The following is a 16,664-nucleotide window of genomic DNA, read 5'->3' as shown; positions in this document are numbered from 1 at the left end:
ACTGCCTCTCAGCCTCACATACCCCACAGGGCAGTTTTGGGGGTTAAAGGGGGAGGTTGGAGAATCGTGCGAATCACTTTGAGCTCTTTGGGAGAAAAGGGGGGAATATAATGAAAATGACACGAGGGCCCCGGAAGTGGGGCTGCTGGGGATCGAACCGGCGGCGCCTGGGCAGCCGCGCCATCGAGACAGCAGGCGGCCTTTGAGACTTCGGATCGTCCTGCTCTTCGAGAGCTTTATGGGCCATCTCGGGCGCCGTAGCCGGCCCTGCTCAATTTTGCCGCCCGCGCTTGAACGTCACGGCAACCGGTCCGCCCGCCCAATGGGAGCCGCCAGCGCGCTGAGCGCGGCCAATAGAAACAGCGGGGTGGGGCCTGTTTCCATGGCGGCGACGGCGGCGAGGCCTTGCTCCATGGCTGGCGGCGGGAGCTGCTTGGACCTCTGGCGGGGCGAGAACGACGGGCTGGCGCGGCGCTGGCGGACGGTACCTCTTCCCGGCGGCCTCCCTTGAGCGACGCCCGATGAGGGCGAAGGAAAAGCGGCTGCTCAGCTACGGCAGCCGGGGGCCCTTCAGGAGCCTGGGACTACAATTCCCATCAGGCCCCGCGAGCGCAGCCTCAGCCCCGCACCATAGACCTCCTGGCCGGGGCTGATGGGAGTTGTAGTCCAAGAACACCCGGAAGCGGAGCCGAGGGAGCGAGCCGCTCTCAGCTGCTGGGCACGAGCGGGGGCCCCTCCTGGACTCGGGGCCACAAGCCCTTTTGGGGGGGCGGCGGCAGGGTCCCCCTCAAGCCCGGCGCTTCAATCCCTTCTCCGTGTTTGGATCATAATATTGGCTGTTCCTGAAACGCCACAAACACAAAATAAGTTGATTGTTGTTATTACGGAAACCCTTTTTTAAAAAAGAAATGTTTACATTTAATTTATTGTATTGTTATTTTCATTTTTAATACTCTCATTAAATTCCTGCATTCCAGGGGGTTGGACTAGATGACCCTTGGGGTTCCTCCTAACTCTACGATTCTATTAATTTTGCATATAGTTTAGAAAACAATGAAACAAACACCATGGAAGAGAAATTGAGAAATATAGCATTAGCCAATAAAATTGAATATTTTATCTGTAAGCTGCATCGAGTCCCCGCCAGGAAAAAGGGTGGTGTATATATAACTAAATGAGAATGAGTATGATAATAAGCCTCAAGGTGGTTTGTAATCATACAGTTAAAATGTATGAGGAGCAGGCCCAATGACCATTTAGGAAAATGGCTTTTGTAGATTCATGCCAGCCTGCATGCAAAGTCCACCCTATTACTCCCACCCCCATTTTAAACTACATTATTTTATGTTACCCAGCTGGAGCATTCCATCAGCAATGACATTCCTATGGAAGTCTCTCACAGGCGTGAGAACATAGGGTGGATAATGAGGTTTGTGGCGGTGATGTTAGGCTGCCTTGCCTGCAGTTAGGCCCTCGCATACAAGCTCTGGCTTAAACCTGAAGGAGATACATATATTAATTAAAGCATTTTTACCCCACGGTTGTGCCAAAATGACTCTCAGGCTGGAGTAGTATCAGTAATAATAGACAGCCCTTGGGCTTACAGAAGAAAAGGTGCCTGGTACAGTGTCTCTATAGTGGTCCAGCTAGTTCTGTGTGAGCTCTAACAAGTACAGTCGTACCTTGTCTCCCGAATGCCTTGGGAATCAAACGTTCCGGCTCCCAAACGATCAAAAACCCTAAGTGAGTGTTCCGGTTTTCAAACTTTTTTTGGAAGCTGAACGTCCGGCGTGGCTTCTGCTATTGTTTCCAGCGTGCCTGCGCAATCGGAAACCAATCGGAAGCCGCGCCTTGGTTTCCAAATGTTTCAGAAGTTGAATGAATTTCCGGAACGGATTCTGTTAGACTTCCGAGGTACGACTGTACTACTGTACTTTTGATTGTTGTGAGAGCCCCATCTTACTGTAAAGTGTCTTTGCTCCTGTCCTAGAATCTGTTCATGGCCGTTGTTTCTGACCTCCTCTGGACCCTTCAAGCTCCCTCCTCCTCTTTTCTCGGCAGGTGACAAGTTCTCCAGGTCCTTACAGTTCAGTGACGCAAACGGCTCACGAGTGCCAGCTCACCTTCACTAAGCTGCTTCAGAAGATCCAAGGTAGCTGTTCAGGAAAAAAAAACCTTTATTGGTAGGCCGGAAAATGGGCAGTAGCCAGGCCCCCTCTGTGGCACAAGTGTGGGGCAGCTCATGGTGAAGTTCTGGGCTGACTTCTCCCTGATGAAACTGAAGCCAGCAGGGCTTGGGGGCCATATGGGGTTAAGCCTGGTTTCCTTCTGCATGTTTTATTTAATAATAATAATAATAAATTTTTATTTTATACCCCGCCCTTCCCGGTTCAGGAAACCGGGCTCAGGGCGGCTAACAACAAATTTAAAACACTTAATTGATGATACAAAAAAAAGCATAAAATACGGTATAAAGCGTAAATAACAATAAAATAAAAAATCAAAATCCTGCTTGGGCCAGTGAGGAGACCAGGGGAGAACCAGCTGTGGAATCCCAGAGTGTGCAATCTTCACAAAAAGGGGAGGGGGAGGGAAGGAAGGTGAACAAAAGATCAGGCCAGGTTCAAATTGAAAGCCAGGTGGAATAGTTCTGTCTTACAGGCCCTGCGGAAGGAAGTTAAATCCTGCAGGGCCCTGGTCTCATGGGACAGAGCATTCCACCAGGTCGGAGCCATCACTGAGAAGGCCCTGGCCCTGGTGGATAATCTAACTTCCTTAGGGCCCGGGACCTCTAAACTATGATTATTCATGGACCTTAGGGTCCTCTGCAGGGATACCAGGAGAGGCGGTCCCATAAGTATGAGGGCCCTAAGCCACAAAGGGCTTTAAAGGTCAAAACCAGCACCTTAAACCTGACCCGATACTCCACCGGGATCCAGTGCAGCTGGTAAAGCACTGGGGTGAATATTCAATTTGTATCCTGCACCTTCCTCTAAAGAACCCCCAGGCAATTCTAAAACAATACAATTAAAACTTCTAAAAAATACAACCCAATGAATAGCAGTGTTCTATAAAACCGTTTAAAAAGCAACCACCTACTCCCAAACCAATAATTTCAGAGTAGCCAGGGATAGAACTTTAAGCCATCAAATGGCGGGTAAACAGTGATGTTTTTTGTTCTTTTTTTTTAAAAAAGTCCCTTTCTCTTAGAAGTTAATAGTGAAGGAGAGCCTCACGAGGGAGGGCATCCCACAAATAGGGGACCACCACCCAGAAGGCCCTGTCACAGGAAACCCCAGTGGCAGCACCACCAACAGGGCCACTCCAGCTGATTGTAAGGAATCTGGATTTCCTTGCTGCTATGGTCTCTTCACGCGTTTCTGGCTGGGTTTTTTTGCCCTGAAGAGGGTGGTGAACAATCTCCTCCTCCACAAGTTAAGCTGAAAAATGGCTGGAGTAGCAGAAACTGCTTTTGTTTCAGCCCGGCTGGATTGGTTCCCCACATTCTCAGTTCTCAATAATAATAATAATAATAATAATAATAATAATAATAATAATTTATTATTTGTACCCCGCCCATCTGGCTAGGTTTCCCCAGCCACTCTGGGTGGCTTCCATAGAAACCAAAGATACAGTAAAATATCACAGATTAAAAACTTCCCTGAACAGGGCTGCCTTAAGATGTCTTCTGAATGTCAGGTAGTTATTTATCGCTTTGACCTCTGATGGGAGGGCGTTCCACAGGGCGGGCGCCACTACCGAGAAGGCCCTCTGCCTGGTTCCCTGTAGCTTTGCTTCTCGCAATGAGGGAACCGCCAGAAGGCCCTCGGCGCTGGACCTCAGCGTCTGGGCAGAACGATGGGGGTGGAGACACTCCTTCAGGTATACTGGGCCGAGGCCGTTTCTCAAGAGAGGACTGTCCAGGTGATGGCAACAGGAAAAGTATGATTTGCTTATTTAGTCCTTTTATCTCTTGCTTTTCTCCACCTTGAGAATCAAGGCAGTTCCCAGGTGGTCTCCCATCCAAACACTGGTCAGGACCAGGCCTGCTTAGCTTTAGCAAAAAGTGCTGCATCATTTGCTCCAGAGTGGAATGGGCTTCCTGTCTTGTGTGAACAGCTAGACTCTCACTCCCTGAACTCTGGCTGGCCATCCTTCCTTAACCTCACTGCTGCAAAGTCTGGAACCTGAAAGCGCCTGCCTGCCCTTCCTGACTTTGGGTGCTCAGATCCTGCAAACCCCTTGGGTGCTGACCCCCAACGACCATTGATATGGGGCCACCTGGTGAGTTCTTCAGGTGGATGGAAGGGTTCACCTTTGAATTCTCTCTCCCTCTTGTTTTGCAGGGCTTCCAGCTGCACTCCCAGCTCTGCCACTGGAGCTGGCTATCCTCTACAATTCCCTGGTGTTTGATATCTGCCTCTCCAGCAACTCTGGCGAGAAACTATTGGGAGCGATAGATCATGGGCTGAGCAGGGGTAAGAGAAATGTCTCCACGTGCTCTCCAAATGATGGGTGGTAGAATCAAAATCATGAATAAATACATACCTGGATGTTTTTGCTGCTGGCCCTGTTTTTTTGAGGAAGTGGGATGCCGGAGTTGGAGGGGATTCTTCCTCTCCTCCCAGGTTCCAAATCCACCTGTAACTCTGGATGGAGCCTGGTCTTTCTCTAAGTGCAAAGAATCCTACGATGCAGCACTTCTCTCCCCAACCCCACCTTTGACTGAAAGTTATATCCATGCAGGTTTTCCTCTGTCTGTCTCTGCTAGTTCTAGAGGTCTGTGCAGTGTCTGGCCAAGGACTTGGCTCAGAGGGCCGCTGGCAGAGGGTGCTCCAGGAGGATACCCTTGAAGAACTGCAGGCCCCTCTGCATCGACTGGCTGCCCTGCAGGGGGTGCTGTGGCTTGCAGCAAACCGCCTCGCAACCGTGGAAGGCCTCTTTCAGCTTCTGAATGGCGCCAAGGTAGCTAACGGCAGCCTGGAGCTGCATAGCATCTGTACTGAGGCATTGCTCGCCCTTCCCTCCTAAGTAAAAGCTTTCCCCACCCTTTGCAAATGGGATGGCAGCTTGCGGTGCTGCAGCAGGTAGTTGGGCCTCTCATCAACCTCTACCTGACCATTCAACTTAAATTGTGGGACTGCAATTTCTGCAAGGAGCTCTGATGAAAGACCTGGCATGTTCATTGGCCCTGGTTGAATCACACACCAGTAACCAGCCTGAGAGGCCATGGGCTAGGAAAAGGAACAGCAAAAGAACAGGAGGGCTTCTGCAGTTCCGCCTGGTAAGCCCAGTTGCCTGCCTATAGTCTGAAGCAGGCATTCCCCTCTGCCTCCAGCCTCTCCTCTGACTCTCCCTGCTGCCAGCCTGGCTGGCGTGTAGAGAATGGCACCACATCCAGTCCTGAAGGCAGGATGCCTCTGAGGACCAGTTACAGGGGAGCCCAGATGGGGAGAGTCCTGCTTTTGGGCTTTCCGGAACAGTCATCCGGTTGGCCATGACAGTCACAGGATGCTGGACTAGGTGTGCCCCCTTTGGGTCTGATCCAGCAGAGTTGCTCTTCTGTTCTTCCAAGAAATTCGCTAGTGTTTAAAGTGCCGCAGGACTCTTGACCGTGAACCGTCATTCCTTTTTCAGAGCCTGAGGCCTCCTCCTTGCCATGGCCATCAGAACAAGTTCCTTTCCCTGCTCCAGATGTGGCAGCCACCTGACATGGCAGAGTCTGACCCCCTCCTTGTGCAGAGTGTCCAAGAGTTGAAAGGTATCCTGTGGACTTCGGCTGCCTTTCTGCAAGGTGGGGCTGTGATTTCCCACTCTCCGCATGCCTGCTGCTTCTTACGCCTTCTCTCTTTTGACCCGCACCTTGGCAGCTACTGTTGCTTCTGCTAGGAAGCCACTTGCTAGGGAGGCAAAATCAGTCCGTCTGCAGGGTACTTAAGTCAGGGATTGAGTGTGCCAAGGCAGATTAAATGCTTTCCTCTGAGAAAGAGGAGGAGGAGGAGGATGTGGTTTTGGATTATAACAAAGCTATAGCACTCCCAGTTGCTCTTCTGGCTCGGATGTTAGATAGACTTGTTTTAATTGCTTTCCACTCTGTCTCAGGAGCAAAGTCTGGATAATAGAATTGTATAATGGGGGGTGGGTCTTGTAGGCAGTCTAGACCAACCCCTTTCTTAGAGGGGGAAAACCAGAGATTTAGAGCACCCCCTCCCCACCAACAGATGGCTTTTCAGCCTCCTGTGAGGGAGAGCCCAGCACCCACCAAGATAATTGATTCTGTTGTTTAAATGTTCTTCCTGTTGAGCTTCTGCTAATGTTCAGTAACTGTAATAGCAACTTTTAAGACCTATTTTTAAAAACCCTATAGCACAAAATACTTCTCTGTGTAAACCCTAGTCCAAACAAAAGATGGGGGACCATGCTCTGTTCTGCTTTGGTCATGCAGCTCCTGGAGTTCTGTGTCAAATTCTACTCAGTAGGTGGGAACAGGGCTAGCTTGAGGTTTTCCTCTCTGTTCCAGGAGTTCAGGAACTGGAAGCCGGTGATCTCCCTGCCACTGTTGCCCTTCTCCAAACAGCTGCTACGGGACTCTGTTCTAGGCAACGCCTTGCCCAGATCTTCACCTTAATGGGATGCTGCAACCTGAAAATGGTATGGGTGCATTGAGGGGGGAGAGGGTGGCAGGGTGGCACAGCTTGTGAACGCAGCACAGGGAAGGAAAGGGGGAAAGTGTTGCTATTAGGGCAAAACTGAGTCAATATGCCCCTGAAGTGTGGGGCCTCCAGCGGTTCTGAGAGCTGCAGCAGAAAGTGCCATGTTGGTCTAAGTTCTCTTTTCCCCTTGCCAGGGGGTGCTCTGCCTTGCCACTCCCCTGTTGGGAGCACTGCTAATGCCAGAGAGCCAGGAATTTGGCTTATTAAGCAGGAAAGGCCTAAAATTATGTATTTATTACATGCATTTGTCACTTACTACAAAAACATCTCAGAGCAACTCATAGTGATAAAAAGCATACATGGTAGAACATTTAAAATTCTGCGCGTTAAAAATAAGAATTAAATGGACTTCCTGTTTCCGGCGGTGGAAAATGGCTGATCCCACACAACCGGACCTCAGCCGTTCCGATAATTCAGGGCTGATATGGGGGTAATTAGCCCTGGCAGCCTCCCCAGGGCAGGGGAGGACTGTCTCAACGACCCGCGGTCTGCCCCAGATTGCCGATGTGGCAGACGGCAGGGGCACTGGGTCACGGAGCTAGGGATGGCTGACACTCCTGCGACGCCACCCCATAGCCGGACGCATCTGTTTGGGAAAATATAAAGATTTGGAAAACAAACAGACACGCTCTGAATTGAAGAAGCTGGAAAAAACCTGCAGTATGTACAGTCTCTGGTGCAAAAGATCGAACTTCAAAGAGATCCTCATCATGCCGTTTGGAATGTGGAGGGGCTTGGTGTGTAAAAAAAAACATTCTTTTATCCTTAACATCAACAATCCGTAATGCATGCCAAGTCTTATTAAGAACTTAAATTGCTCTTCAAAAAGTGAGTTCAGATGGACTTTCATATATAATTGGGATCTACTCGCAGCCACTTCTCTTCTAAGACCGGAAATGTCTGTTAAAGACGAAAACAAAGACAAAATGGCTTCTGCCCACACGTCGTTATTGAATGCAGTGGTGCCCCGCAAGACGAATGCCTCGCAAGACGAAAAACCCGCTAGATGAAAGGGTTTTCCGTTTTTGAGTTGCTTCGCAAGACGAATTTCCCTATGGGCTTGCTTCGCAAGATGAAAACGTCTTGCGAGTCTTGCGATTTTTTTCCACTCCCCCCCCCCCCTTTTCTAAGCCGCTAAGCCGCTAATAGCCTTTTAGCCGCTAAGCCGCTAAGCCTTTAATAGCTGCTAAGCCGCTAAACCACTAATAGCGCTAATCCGCTAAGCCGCTAATAGGGTTGCTTCGCAAGACGAAAAAACCGCTAGACGAAGATACTCGCGGAACGGATTATTTTCGTCTTGCGAGGCACCACTGTATCTGAAATACTTCCCTGATTAAGAGAAACAGGAGCTAACGGATGGTTGGTTATAAAGACTGGAAACAATATTACATACACAACTGTTTGCAAAAAGATGTTTTTTTGATTACAAGCGAGAGAGAGGGCTAAATGGATGTCTGGCAGCCCCCCTCTAGGGCCCGGAGGGGGGGCTGGGAGGATTCCAAAGGCCAATTGCTAACTGTCTGAGATATGGCTACATTGCAAACAGTCTGTTTAAGATAAATCAACAAGGAGGGTACAGAAGGAAATTTCTCTCTGTTTCTTTGATAACACCTGGAGGGGAAAGATTAACGATCTGGGAGCTGCCAAAATAACAACTCTCAAAGAGCTGGACAGAACTTTGAAATTGGATGCAATTAAATGAAGCGGTGCGATGAAAAAACAGCTGAAGGAGTACAATATACGGACAAATCTGCACTCCATAGGAGAAAAAAGTATCTGTTTTCTGACATGAATGAGGATCGTAGAACCAGAGTCAAAATGTGGAGGGGGGAAATCGGACGTGGAATTATGAATAACATTGAGGATGGTGAGAGGCAGGGCTATGATGTTGAATGCGCTTCAAAATTCAGACCGTGGGAAGTCAAAACAAAATTATTATAATTTGGAAGACAATTGGACCTTTTTTATTTTAGTTTTTTTTATTGGATTTGATTTGATATGTTAATTGGATGTTTTTATTGGAAAATTAATAAACGCTTTAAAAAAAAAAGAATTAAAAATTCTAAATTAAAAGGCAATGCTTCAAAAGAACCAGGTGGGTAGAATTTCTCATACTGCAGTATTCTTGCGATAAAACATACGCATTGCAAATGTTTTCTTGCCAAGCAGTAATAATGTTAAAATATTGAGAAATATTTTAGTGAAATATCCTTTAATAAATAATGTTAAACATCATATTTAGTAAATTAGGGTTACTAATACCACTCTTGAAGTGGTGTGCAATGAGATAAAACGTGATGAAATACAGTAGGTACAAACACTAAAAGCAATAAAAGCATTTCTACGATTATACAATTTGGGGGGGGGGGGGCCTTAACCCTCAGCCTGTGATCAGAAACCAGCTTTTCACAGATCTCTAGAACAACAAATGCACAAGCAGAGAATTATGGGAGTTCTGCTACGCACCTTTGTTTATTGGAAGGTAGTTTTATGCCCCAGGTTAAAGCAAAGCACCTTTGGATCTTGGCGCTTCGTATTGCATCTGCTCCTCTGTGTTCCAGGACAAGCCACAGATGGCAATTCAGTACCTGAAACGAGCCCTGCAGGTGGATTTCACGTTCCTCCCTGCCCTGTACCAAGCATCCCTGTTGTACCACCAACTGGGGCTTCTGGAGGCTGAGCTGGAGGTCCTGGTGCTGCTGTATCAGGTGTGTCTAAGGGTTTCCTATCCCTGCATGATGATGCCAAGGGGCTGCATTGGCACTGCAACTGCTCTGCCTGAGAAGAACTGGCTGCGCTTCTGGCTTGGTCCCCTCCCTACTTGACAGCTGAGGGAGCCGACTGGCCAGGAGGTGGCTATAGATACCTGCCTGCCCTTGGTCCAGGCAGACCAGCCATTTTCCTTGGACTCCCTCCCTCCCTCCCTCCCTCCCTCCCTCCCTCCCTCCCTTCTCAGGGTCCAATATCCCCTCATGAAGAAGGCAGGAGGAGTTAGCCAATGCAGATCTCTCCTTGGATGCACTATTCCACTCTGTCTGATGCCCAACAGTGTTGAATCACCCAGGGGCGGAGGAAGGGGGGCAGTGGGGGCGCTTCGCCCTGGGTGTCATCACTGAAGGGGGTGACATTTGGCACACCGCCCGCTTGTGACTCCCAAGCCTACTCCGAGCCGTCGGGCGAAGGGGCAGAGCTGTGCCGCCTTGCCTGCGGCCTTTCCCCGGGGGAGGCTTAGGAGTCATGGGTGGGCGTTGCACTGTTGCCCCCCACTCCCAGGCTCCCCCCCCCAAGAAGCAGGTCGTCATGGGCGGCTCGCTCCACCCCCCATGGGTGTCTTGCCCTGAGATGCTCCCCGCGGTGCCCCCCAGGACGCTTGCCCCGTCCCCATGGCCCCGCCCCTGGGTGCACAGGTGCCGGAGCAGCTAGCTCTGCCTCTGAAATCACCAATGCTCCCGTTTCCTCCCCTCTCCCTGCCTCAGGCTCTGGATGGTCCTGCACGGGTAACGGCAGAGCTTGCCGGTCCATGTTTCCTGATCCAAATGGAGCTGCTCACCTGCGCTTCACAACTGAGCAGCATCTTTGTCAAGAACTGTCCGTCAGATGTGAAATATTTGCTGGCACAAAGAAACCTCCAGGCAGGGAGGTGAGTGCCCCCCCTTCCTGTTACATAAATCTCCCTAGTTGCTCACTTGAGGTGGGGAGGGAATTGTTGGCTTCAGTTTTCTCTAGGGAGAGCTTTCCTTAGGCATCTCAAATTACTAACGGGAGACTCCTGCTGGAAGGAAATTGTTCATCAGCTCATGACCTCACTTTGAATGAGGGCAGGGAGCTGTCTTTAGGAGGCCCATGGGATGTCCTTGTAGGTCCTTGCAGCTCCTGTTGTTTATTTTCATTTATTTATCAGATTCCTTATCCACCATTAGGGCCCAGGGAAGGTTACAACCATACAGTATTCAATTATAAAAACAGATGGAACAATCACAATGATAAAAACAAGTAAAACCATTCCAGAGCAGTATAAATACGGCAAAAACAACAACCCCAAACAAAAACAAAAACACCTTAACTGCCAGATGCCAAGCTAAAGAGGGGGAGAGGGTATTTCAGATATTGGGGTGGGGCTATGGCATTTAAGGCCTTAAATACTAATATGAGCACCTTGGATTAGGCGTGGAACCAAACTGTTTTCTTTTCTCCTGCAGGGTGAGTGAGGCAGTGGAACACTACCTAGACCTCTTGGCTCTGTTCCAGGAAGGGCCTCTTCACCAGGTTGGCACCTTGCAGCTATTTAATCTTCATGCCATCTGCTGGTTTTTGTTTGAAGGAATGTGCAAGCCTCCCACTCTCAACAATAGCAGAGAATGGGCTAACAATAAATCAAATAACAAATGTAGCAAGTAGCTTGAAAGTCCACTTAAACAGCTCCATAAAGAAACAAGATCAATGCAATCATCCCCCGAATTCTGGCATAAATGTATGGGGTTTATGCAGCTACCAGTTTAAATAGATCTCCAACTGGAGCTTGACAGACTGTTTTACATTTGCTTTTTGAATTGTGCTTCCTAATCTGCAAGGGCTTGGTAACGCTCCTTGCTCTTCCAATGTGTTGCATGTGTGCAGTTGTCGAGAGAAAGATTTCAGTTACTGGGGCAGAGGGTGGCGGTGGTGGTATTCTGCCTTCTGAAGGTCAGCAGCAGCATCTTGAACAGTCTCCTGAAGATAACAGGAAGCCAGTGCCAGAAGCGTCCCAGGGAGATGAGTGCAATGTTTTGCAGGCTTCAAGGGCACATGGAGGTCATGGTGGCCATTCAGCCTTGAGGTGATGCTTCTCCTTTTGTGCAAATGACTTTGAAGACTTGTGTCCTTTCACAGTAACTCTCTGGGTAAGTCAGTGCTGACTTGCCCCAATACACCCAGTGACCCCAGTATCTTTCTGGGGCAGCCGTAGCCAAGGAGGACCCTTGTCAGCAACGATAAAGAAGTGAGGGATTCCCCCCCCCCCCAGTCTTTCTCACGTATCAGTTGCTATCCTGGCTTCCATGTTGGCTTCAGCAGCCGATGGTGGCCTGAGACATTTGCACCCGAGCCTGCCCCATTTCTCGAGCACTCTTGGCTCTGAAGCAGTGTCTGTTCTACTGCCTGTGTCGTGTTCCTTGTTGTGGACCCAGCACCTTCTGATCCTTGGGTGGGGCCCTCCTCCTCTGCAGGTGTCTCTGTGTGGTGAGCTGGCCTTGCCCAGGATCCCCGAGGTCTTCTTAGAGGCTGCCTCTGCTCTGGAAGAGCTCGCCAGGCATCGAGATGCCATTGCGGTGTGTGAAGAGGTGGCAACCCGGATGAATGGACTGATCCCCGAGAGGCTGCAAATTGAGCTGGACTTGGGGGCTGCAGAGGACCTCCCGGGGCCTGCTGGGTCCTCACTGACAAATTCTGCTGGCAACCTCTTGAAGCGGAAGCGGGAGAGCCTGCTCTGCGTCCTTTGGCGAGCAGCTGCCTATTTGATCCAGGGCTTGGCATGGGCTGGGCTAGGAGAAGCCAAGGAAGCCATAAGCCACTTGAGCAGGTAATCGGGCTCCCGGTTTGTGATGCAGGGAAGATGGTTCTGAGTGCCTCGTCCTGTCCGTCCCTTAATTGGAGCCTAGGAAAGCATTCTCTTGCAGCCATTCAAAGGGAACTGGCCTTGTGAGACAGGATGGCGCATTAGATGCAGCCCTCATCCTGCTTGTCCAGGGACTTTCCCTGGATATTCATGGATGTGTCCCATTAAGGAAGGCTGTGTCTACCTTGGTACTTAAAACATCCATGTTCTGCCCCAGGACCCCAGATCCCGCAGCTCAAAGGAACAACTGCATGCCTCCTTGTTTGGTTCTCCTTGCCATGGAGTCTGCTGAGGAGCTGCAAAGAGTGTTGAAAGTCCTCCTTCCGCCCCTGAGCTTCTCTTTGCAGCCTTTAAATGAGAAGCCGGCCCCAGGGTCCAGTTTCTGTGCTTGTGTGGTCTGGTTGCATGCAGGCCGAAACCCGCCAGCATGCCCATAGGTGCTAGTTCCCCCTTCTGTCAGGAAAACTGAGTAGATAACCTGAATAGCCCCTCAAATTCTCTTGACTCTGGCTTTCATCTGAGAGCCCTAAGATGATTGTGCTTTGCTCCTTTCCCAACAGGTGTCTTAATGATCTTCTGAGAGTTCATTTTGTGACCACAGGTATGGATCGGGATGCTTACTGCCAGTTTCTGTCTGCCTTCCTCTTGGCTGGAGTGATTTCTGGAGCTGGGGAAAGCCCTTTTGTAGGGCTAGAGCTAACCTACTGCTGCCCAAGGTGGGAATGGTTTAGGGTAGTCCTCACCTCTCGTCTAATCATGCCATGAGTCCAGACTGGTCCTTTTGTGACATCACAAGTTGAAGTCCAGCCACTTGGCACGAGAGGTTTCTGCTTCCATTTTCTTTCTCTTGACCCCCCACCCCCCCACTGCATGTGGGAGCAAGAGTAGACTCTGCAGAAAGGGCAGCGGGCAGGGAGAGAACAGGGCCAGAGAATTGGCTTTGTTTCTGTTGACCTCTCTGGCTCATGGCTGGGAGAGCGAAACCCAAGGGCAACGGTCTTCTTTCTCTACCAGGCAGCAATAGCAGCACTGGAAAGGAGGCAGAGCAGATGGGGCTGTCAGAAGCAAAGATGCTTCCCCAAATCAGGCAGCTGGCCCTGACTGGACGAGGGATCCAGTTCCTGCATCTGGGGCGGAATAAAGAGGCTTTGGCGGATTTCCAGCACAGCTTGCTTGTCTGTCCAGGTACCCACAGCCAGGAATCCTCTACCTATGGGAGGGGCCTGGCCTCCAGTCAGCCGAGTGGTTAAAGGAGTGGGTGGGGAGGCTCGAGTAATTTTCATAGCATGCAAAATAAATTATGAAGAGTAAGTATTTAGATGTATGCTTAGGTAGCTTCTATAAAGTAGGAGACAGAATTTGGAGCTGGGACGTGGGTGGCGCTGTGGGTTAAACCACAGAGCCTAGGACTTGTCGATCAGAAGGTCGGCGTTTCGAATCCCCGCGACGGGGTGAGCTCCCGTTGCTCGGTCCCAGCTCCTGCCAACCTAGCAGTTCGAAAGCACGTCAAAGTGCAAGTAGATAAATAGGTACCGCTCCGGCGGGAAGGTAAATGGTGTTTCCGTGTGCTGCTCTGGTTCGCCAGAAGCGGCTTAGTCATGCTGGCCACATGACCCAGAAGCTCTACGCCGGCTCCCTCGGCCTATAAGAACAAGATCAGTGCGCAACCCCAGAGTCGTCCGCGACTGGACCTAACGGTCAGGGGTCCCTTTACCTTTACCTTAGGTAACTTCTGTAAAGTAGGAGACAGAATTTGGAGCTCTTTGGGGCAGACTAAATGCAGGCCCTTTTTGCCCCTGGTGGAGGGGAGGGCGTGGAGCAAGGCGGTGGGCGAGATGGGGCCACTCAGCAAGATCCAGTGTGGGGAGGGCAGGGACATGTTGGGATTTCTCCTGGGGTCCCCAGCAGCCCTGAGGCCAGCTCTGGTCATGCCGCTTCCTTTGTGCTTTACAGACAGGCCCTCTGCTAACTTGTACCTTACGCACACCCTCTGGAAGCTGGACCGAAGGCAGGAGGCAGCTGCCCACTGGCAGAAGCTCCATGTGAACGCTGCAGGCTTGGAGGAAGAGGCGGAAAGGTGCGTGCATGCTGGTGAATCCTGTCCCTGCCCCCTGAACAGAGGACGGGGAAGCGCAGTATTGGATGTGGGAGGAGCCCATCCAGGTTCCCACTCTGCTGCTGTGACTTTCCACCCATACATACACCTGACCAACGATGCTTAGACTGCAGGGAGGGCCTTGGTCTCTTGGCTGCTTGCAACAATTTGGGCATCTCTTCCCTCTTGCCCTTGGCACTGGTCACCATAGAACATGCTCTCCTCCTACCCTCCGTCATTTAGCAACCACTGACACCAATTTCTCCCCTCCCTCCTTATGTTTCAGATCCTTCCCGATATACCTGCAGCCATGTATGAGGCAGACAAAGTTTCCTCACACAGAATCCCTCGCCAAGAATGTGGGAAGCTTCCTTGCGGGGAGCAGCCAGGGACCCTAGCGGAGCTGCTGCTGCTGCTGCCTCTCCTCTTCTTTGCCCTTGCCAGGCCCTTCTTCCAGACAGCTTCCTCAGCGGATTTTCCAGGGCTCCGCTTTGCCTTTGGGAAGGGGAGTGTTTCCGTTGCAGTCACCAAAGACAAGTGATGACAGTGACCCTCGTCCTAGTGGAAAGGATGTGGGGTTTTTGCAGAAGCTCCACATGTCTTTGCTCCTGTATGATTCAATTATTTTTGAGATTATGCCCTTAGTGGAAGCAGGAAGCAAGCAAAGAGGGGTGACTCTGGTCCAGGTATTTGTAAAATGAAGCCCCACAGTATTGTGAAAATCTTCAGGTGCTCTTTGCTGCAGATTTGGGAGGAAGGGGTGGGGAGGGGGCGCTTTCTTAGCTGGCAACAAAACAATCCATTCCTGAGGTAGAAGCAAGCCTAGCTCTGTCCTCTTGCTGCCTCTTCCTTTGTGCTTATCCTTTATGCCCAGGGCTCCATCAGTCATGTTGCTTGGCATTTACGAGAGAGAGAATTGCAAACAGCACCATGTGGTAACAGCACACAGATGGGTTTGTGGTGTCTCCATTTTGGTCTGTGGGCACAATTGTCGGCTTTCCTGTTCATCTGATTCTGGGTAGCTTCTCTTTCCAAGCTGTACTGGGGCGGCCCAAAAGATGTTGGCTGACACAGAGGTTTGCTCCCCCCCCCAGCTCCCCTTTTGAAAGATGTGTTGTATAAGCTATGTATTTTCTTCCATTTGCCTGATCATCATACAGGGTACTTAAGAATTTATAAAGCCTGTATTTCTTTTTAATGACTCATCTCTTTATTATCAAAATGTCTCTTGTGAAATCTTTAGTTCTAGATTATTTGAAGAGAGCTGTGGAGGGGATGAAGTCTGAAGCAATGCCTGCTGTGAGTGGTATTCAGCAAAGGAGTACTCTGAGTAAATGGACCCAATTTAAGTCTTTTTCGTTAATCTTGATGAGTCTATTTTTGAGTAAAATTTAGTTGAATACTATCCTGTGTTTTTCATCAAATGAGGGAATAGTGTGGCCCTAGGAGTCCTGGAAAGATAGCTGTTGGGTCAGTCGAACTGAAAGTACCAACTCTCCCTCTCATGAATAGTGACTATCTACCTGGTAACACGGGTGGTGCCGTGGGTTAAACCATGGAGCCTAGGGCTTGCCGATCAGAAGGTTGGCGGTTCAAATCCCCGTGATGGGGTGAGCTCCCATTGCTTCGTCCCTGCTCCTGCCAACCTAGCAGTTCAAAAGCACATCAAAAGTGCAAGTAGATAAATAGGTACTGCTCTGGCGGGAAGGTAAATGTCACTTCTGTGCGCTGCTCTGGTTCGCCAGAAGCGGCTTAGTCAGGCTGGCCGCATGACCTGTACACCGGCTCCCTCGGCCAGTAAAGCAAGATGAGCACCGCAACCCCAGAGTCGTCCATGACTTTACCTTTGCTTTTTTACCTGCTAACTGGAGGGACCAAAGAGCAGTTGGCCCTGGCACTGGAACTGCAGAAAAGGGCCTCACTCTTCCCACATCTCTCTGCTAAGTTTCAGAAGTGATGTAGCAGCCTTAATATGGAGGAATGGTTGGAAGCAGAGCTATTACATGTCATTAGAAAAAAAAATTATTGTGGACATTTATTGTTAATAATAGACTTTTGGTCTGATTTTTAGACTTTTTGTGTGGAAATGAAAATTTGAGACATTTCATAGAATCATAGAACTGTAGAGTTGGAAGGGACCTCAAGGGTCCTGCAATGCAGGAATGTGGGTCTGAAGATTGGGGAAATAATTGCTTAGCAGAAGGTAGAACAGCTGGATGTCATCTTAGGGTGAATGTTTCTTATGTAAGTGATAGGCGGAAAA

At 49.9% G+C, this 16,664-nt stretch overlaps 1 protein-coding gene across 4 annotated transcripts; it reads left to right on the top strand.

The window, feature by feature from the left end:
* Positions 1–223: 223 nt before the first annotated feature.
* FANCG (FA complementation group G) lies at positions 224–15,599 on the top strand. Of its 4 annotated transcripts, none has more exons than XM_077936592.1 (14): positions 224–484; positions 2,062–2,152; positions 4,347–4,478; positions 4,772–4,965; positions 5,638–5,794; positions 6,521–6,651; positions 9,275–9,421; positions 10,190–10,353; positions 10,913–10,979; positions 11,918–12,270; positions 12,867–12,907; positions 13,321–13,491; positions 14,260–14,383; positions 14,688–15,599. In XM_077936592.1, the coding sequence occupies exons 1-14, from the start codon at positions 239–241 to the stop codon at positions 14,797–14,799; spliced, it is 2,130 nt and encodes a 709-aa protein (XP_077792718.1). In that variant the 5' UTR covers positions 224–238; the 3' UTR covers positions 14,800–15,599. The 4 variants fall into 4 exon arrangements, 3 of the variants coding, with proteins under 3 accessions (XP_077792718.1, XP_077792715.1, XP_077792717.1); XM_077936589.1 differs by having other exon boundaries at positions 308–484; positions 5,638–5,761; XR_013394735.1 differs by lacking the exon at positions 13,321–13,491 and having other exon boundaries at positions 308–484; positions 12,867–13,022.
* Positions 15,600–16,664: the final 1,065 nt, after the last annotated feature.

Source organism: Podarcis muralis, chromosome 11 (genome assembly GCF_964188315.1).
Source record: "Podarcis muralis chromosome 11, rPodMur119.hap1.1, whole genome shotgun sequence".
NCBI classification, from domain to species: Eukaryota; Metazoa; Chordata; class Lepidosauria; order Squamata; family Lacertidae; genus Podarcis; species Podarcis muralis.
Note: the sequence above shows the minus strand (reverse complement) of the source record. Positions and strands in the feature narration are given on the sequence as shown.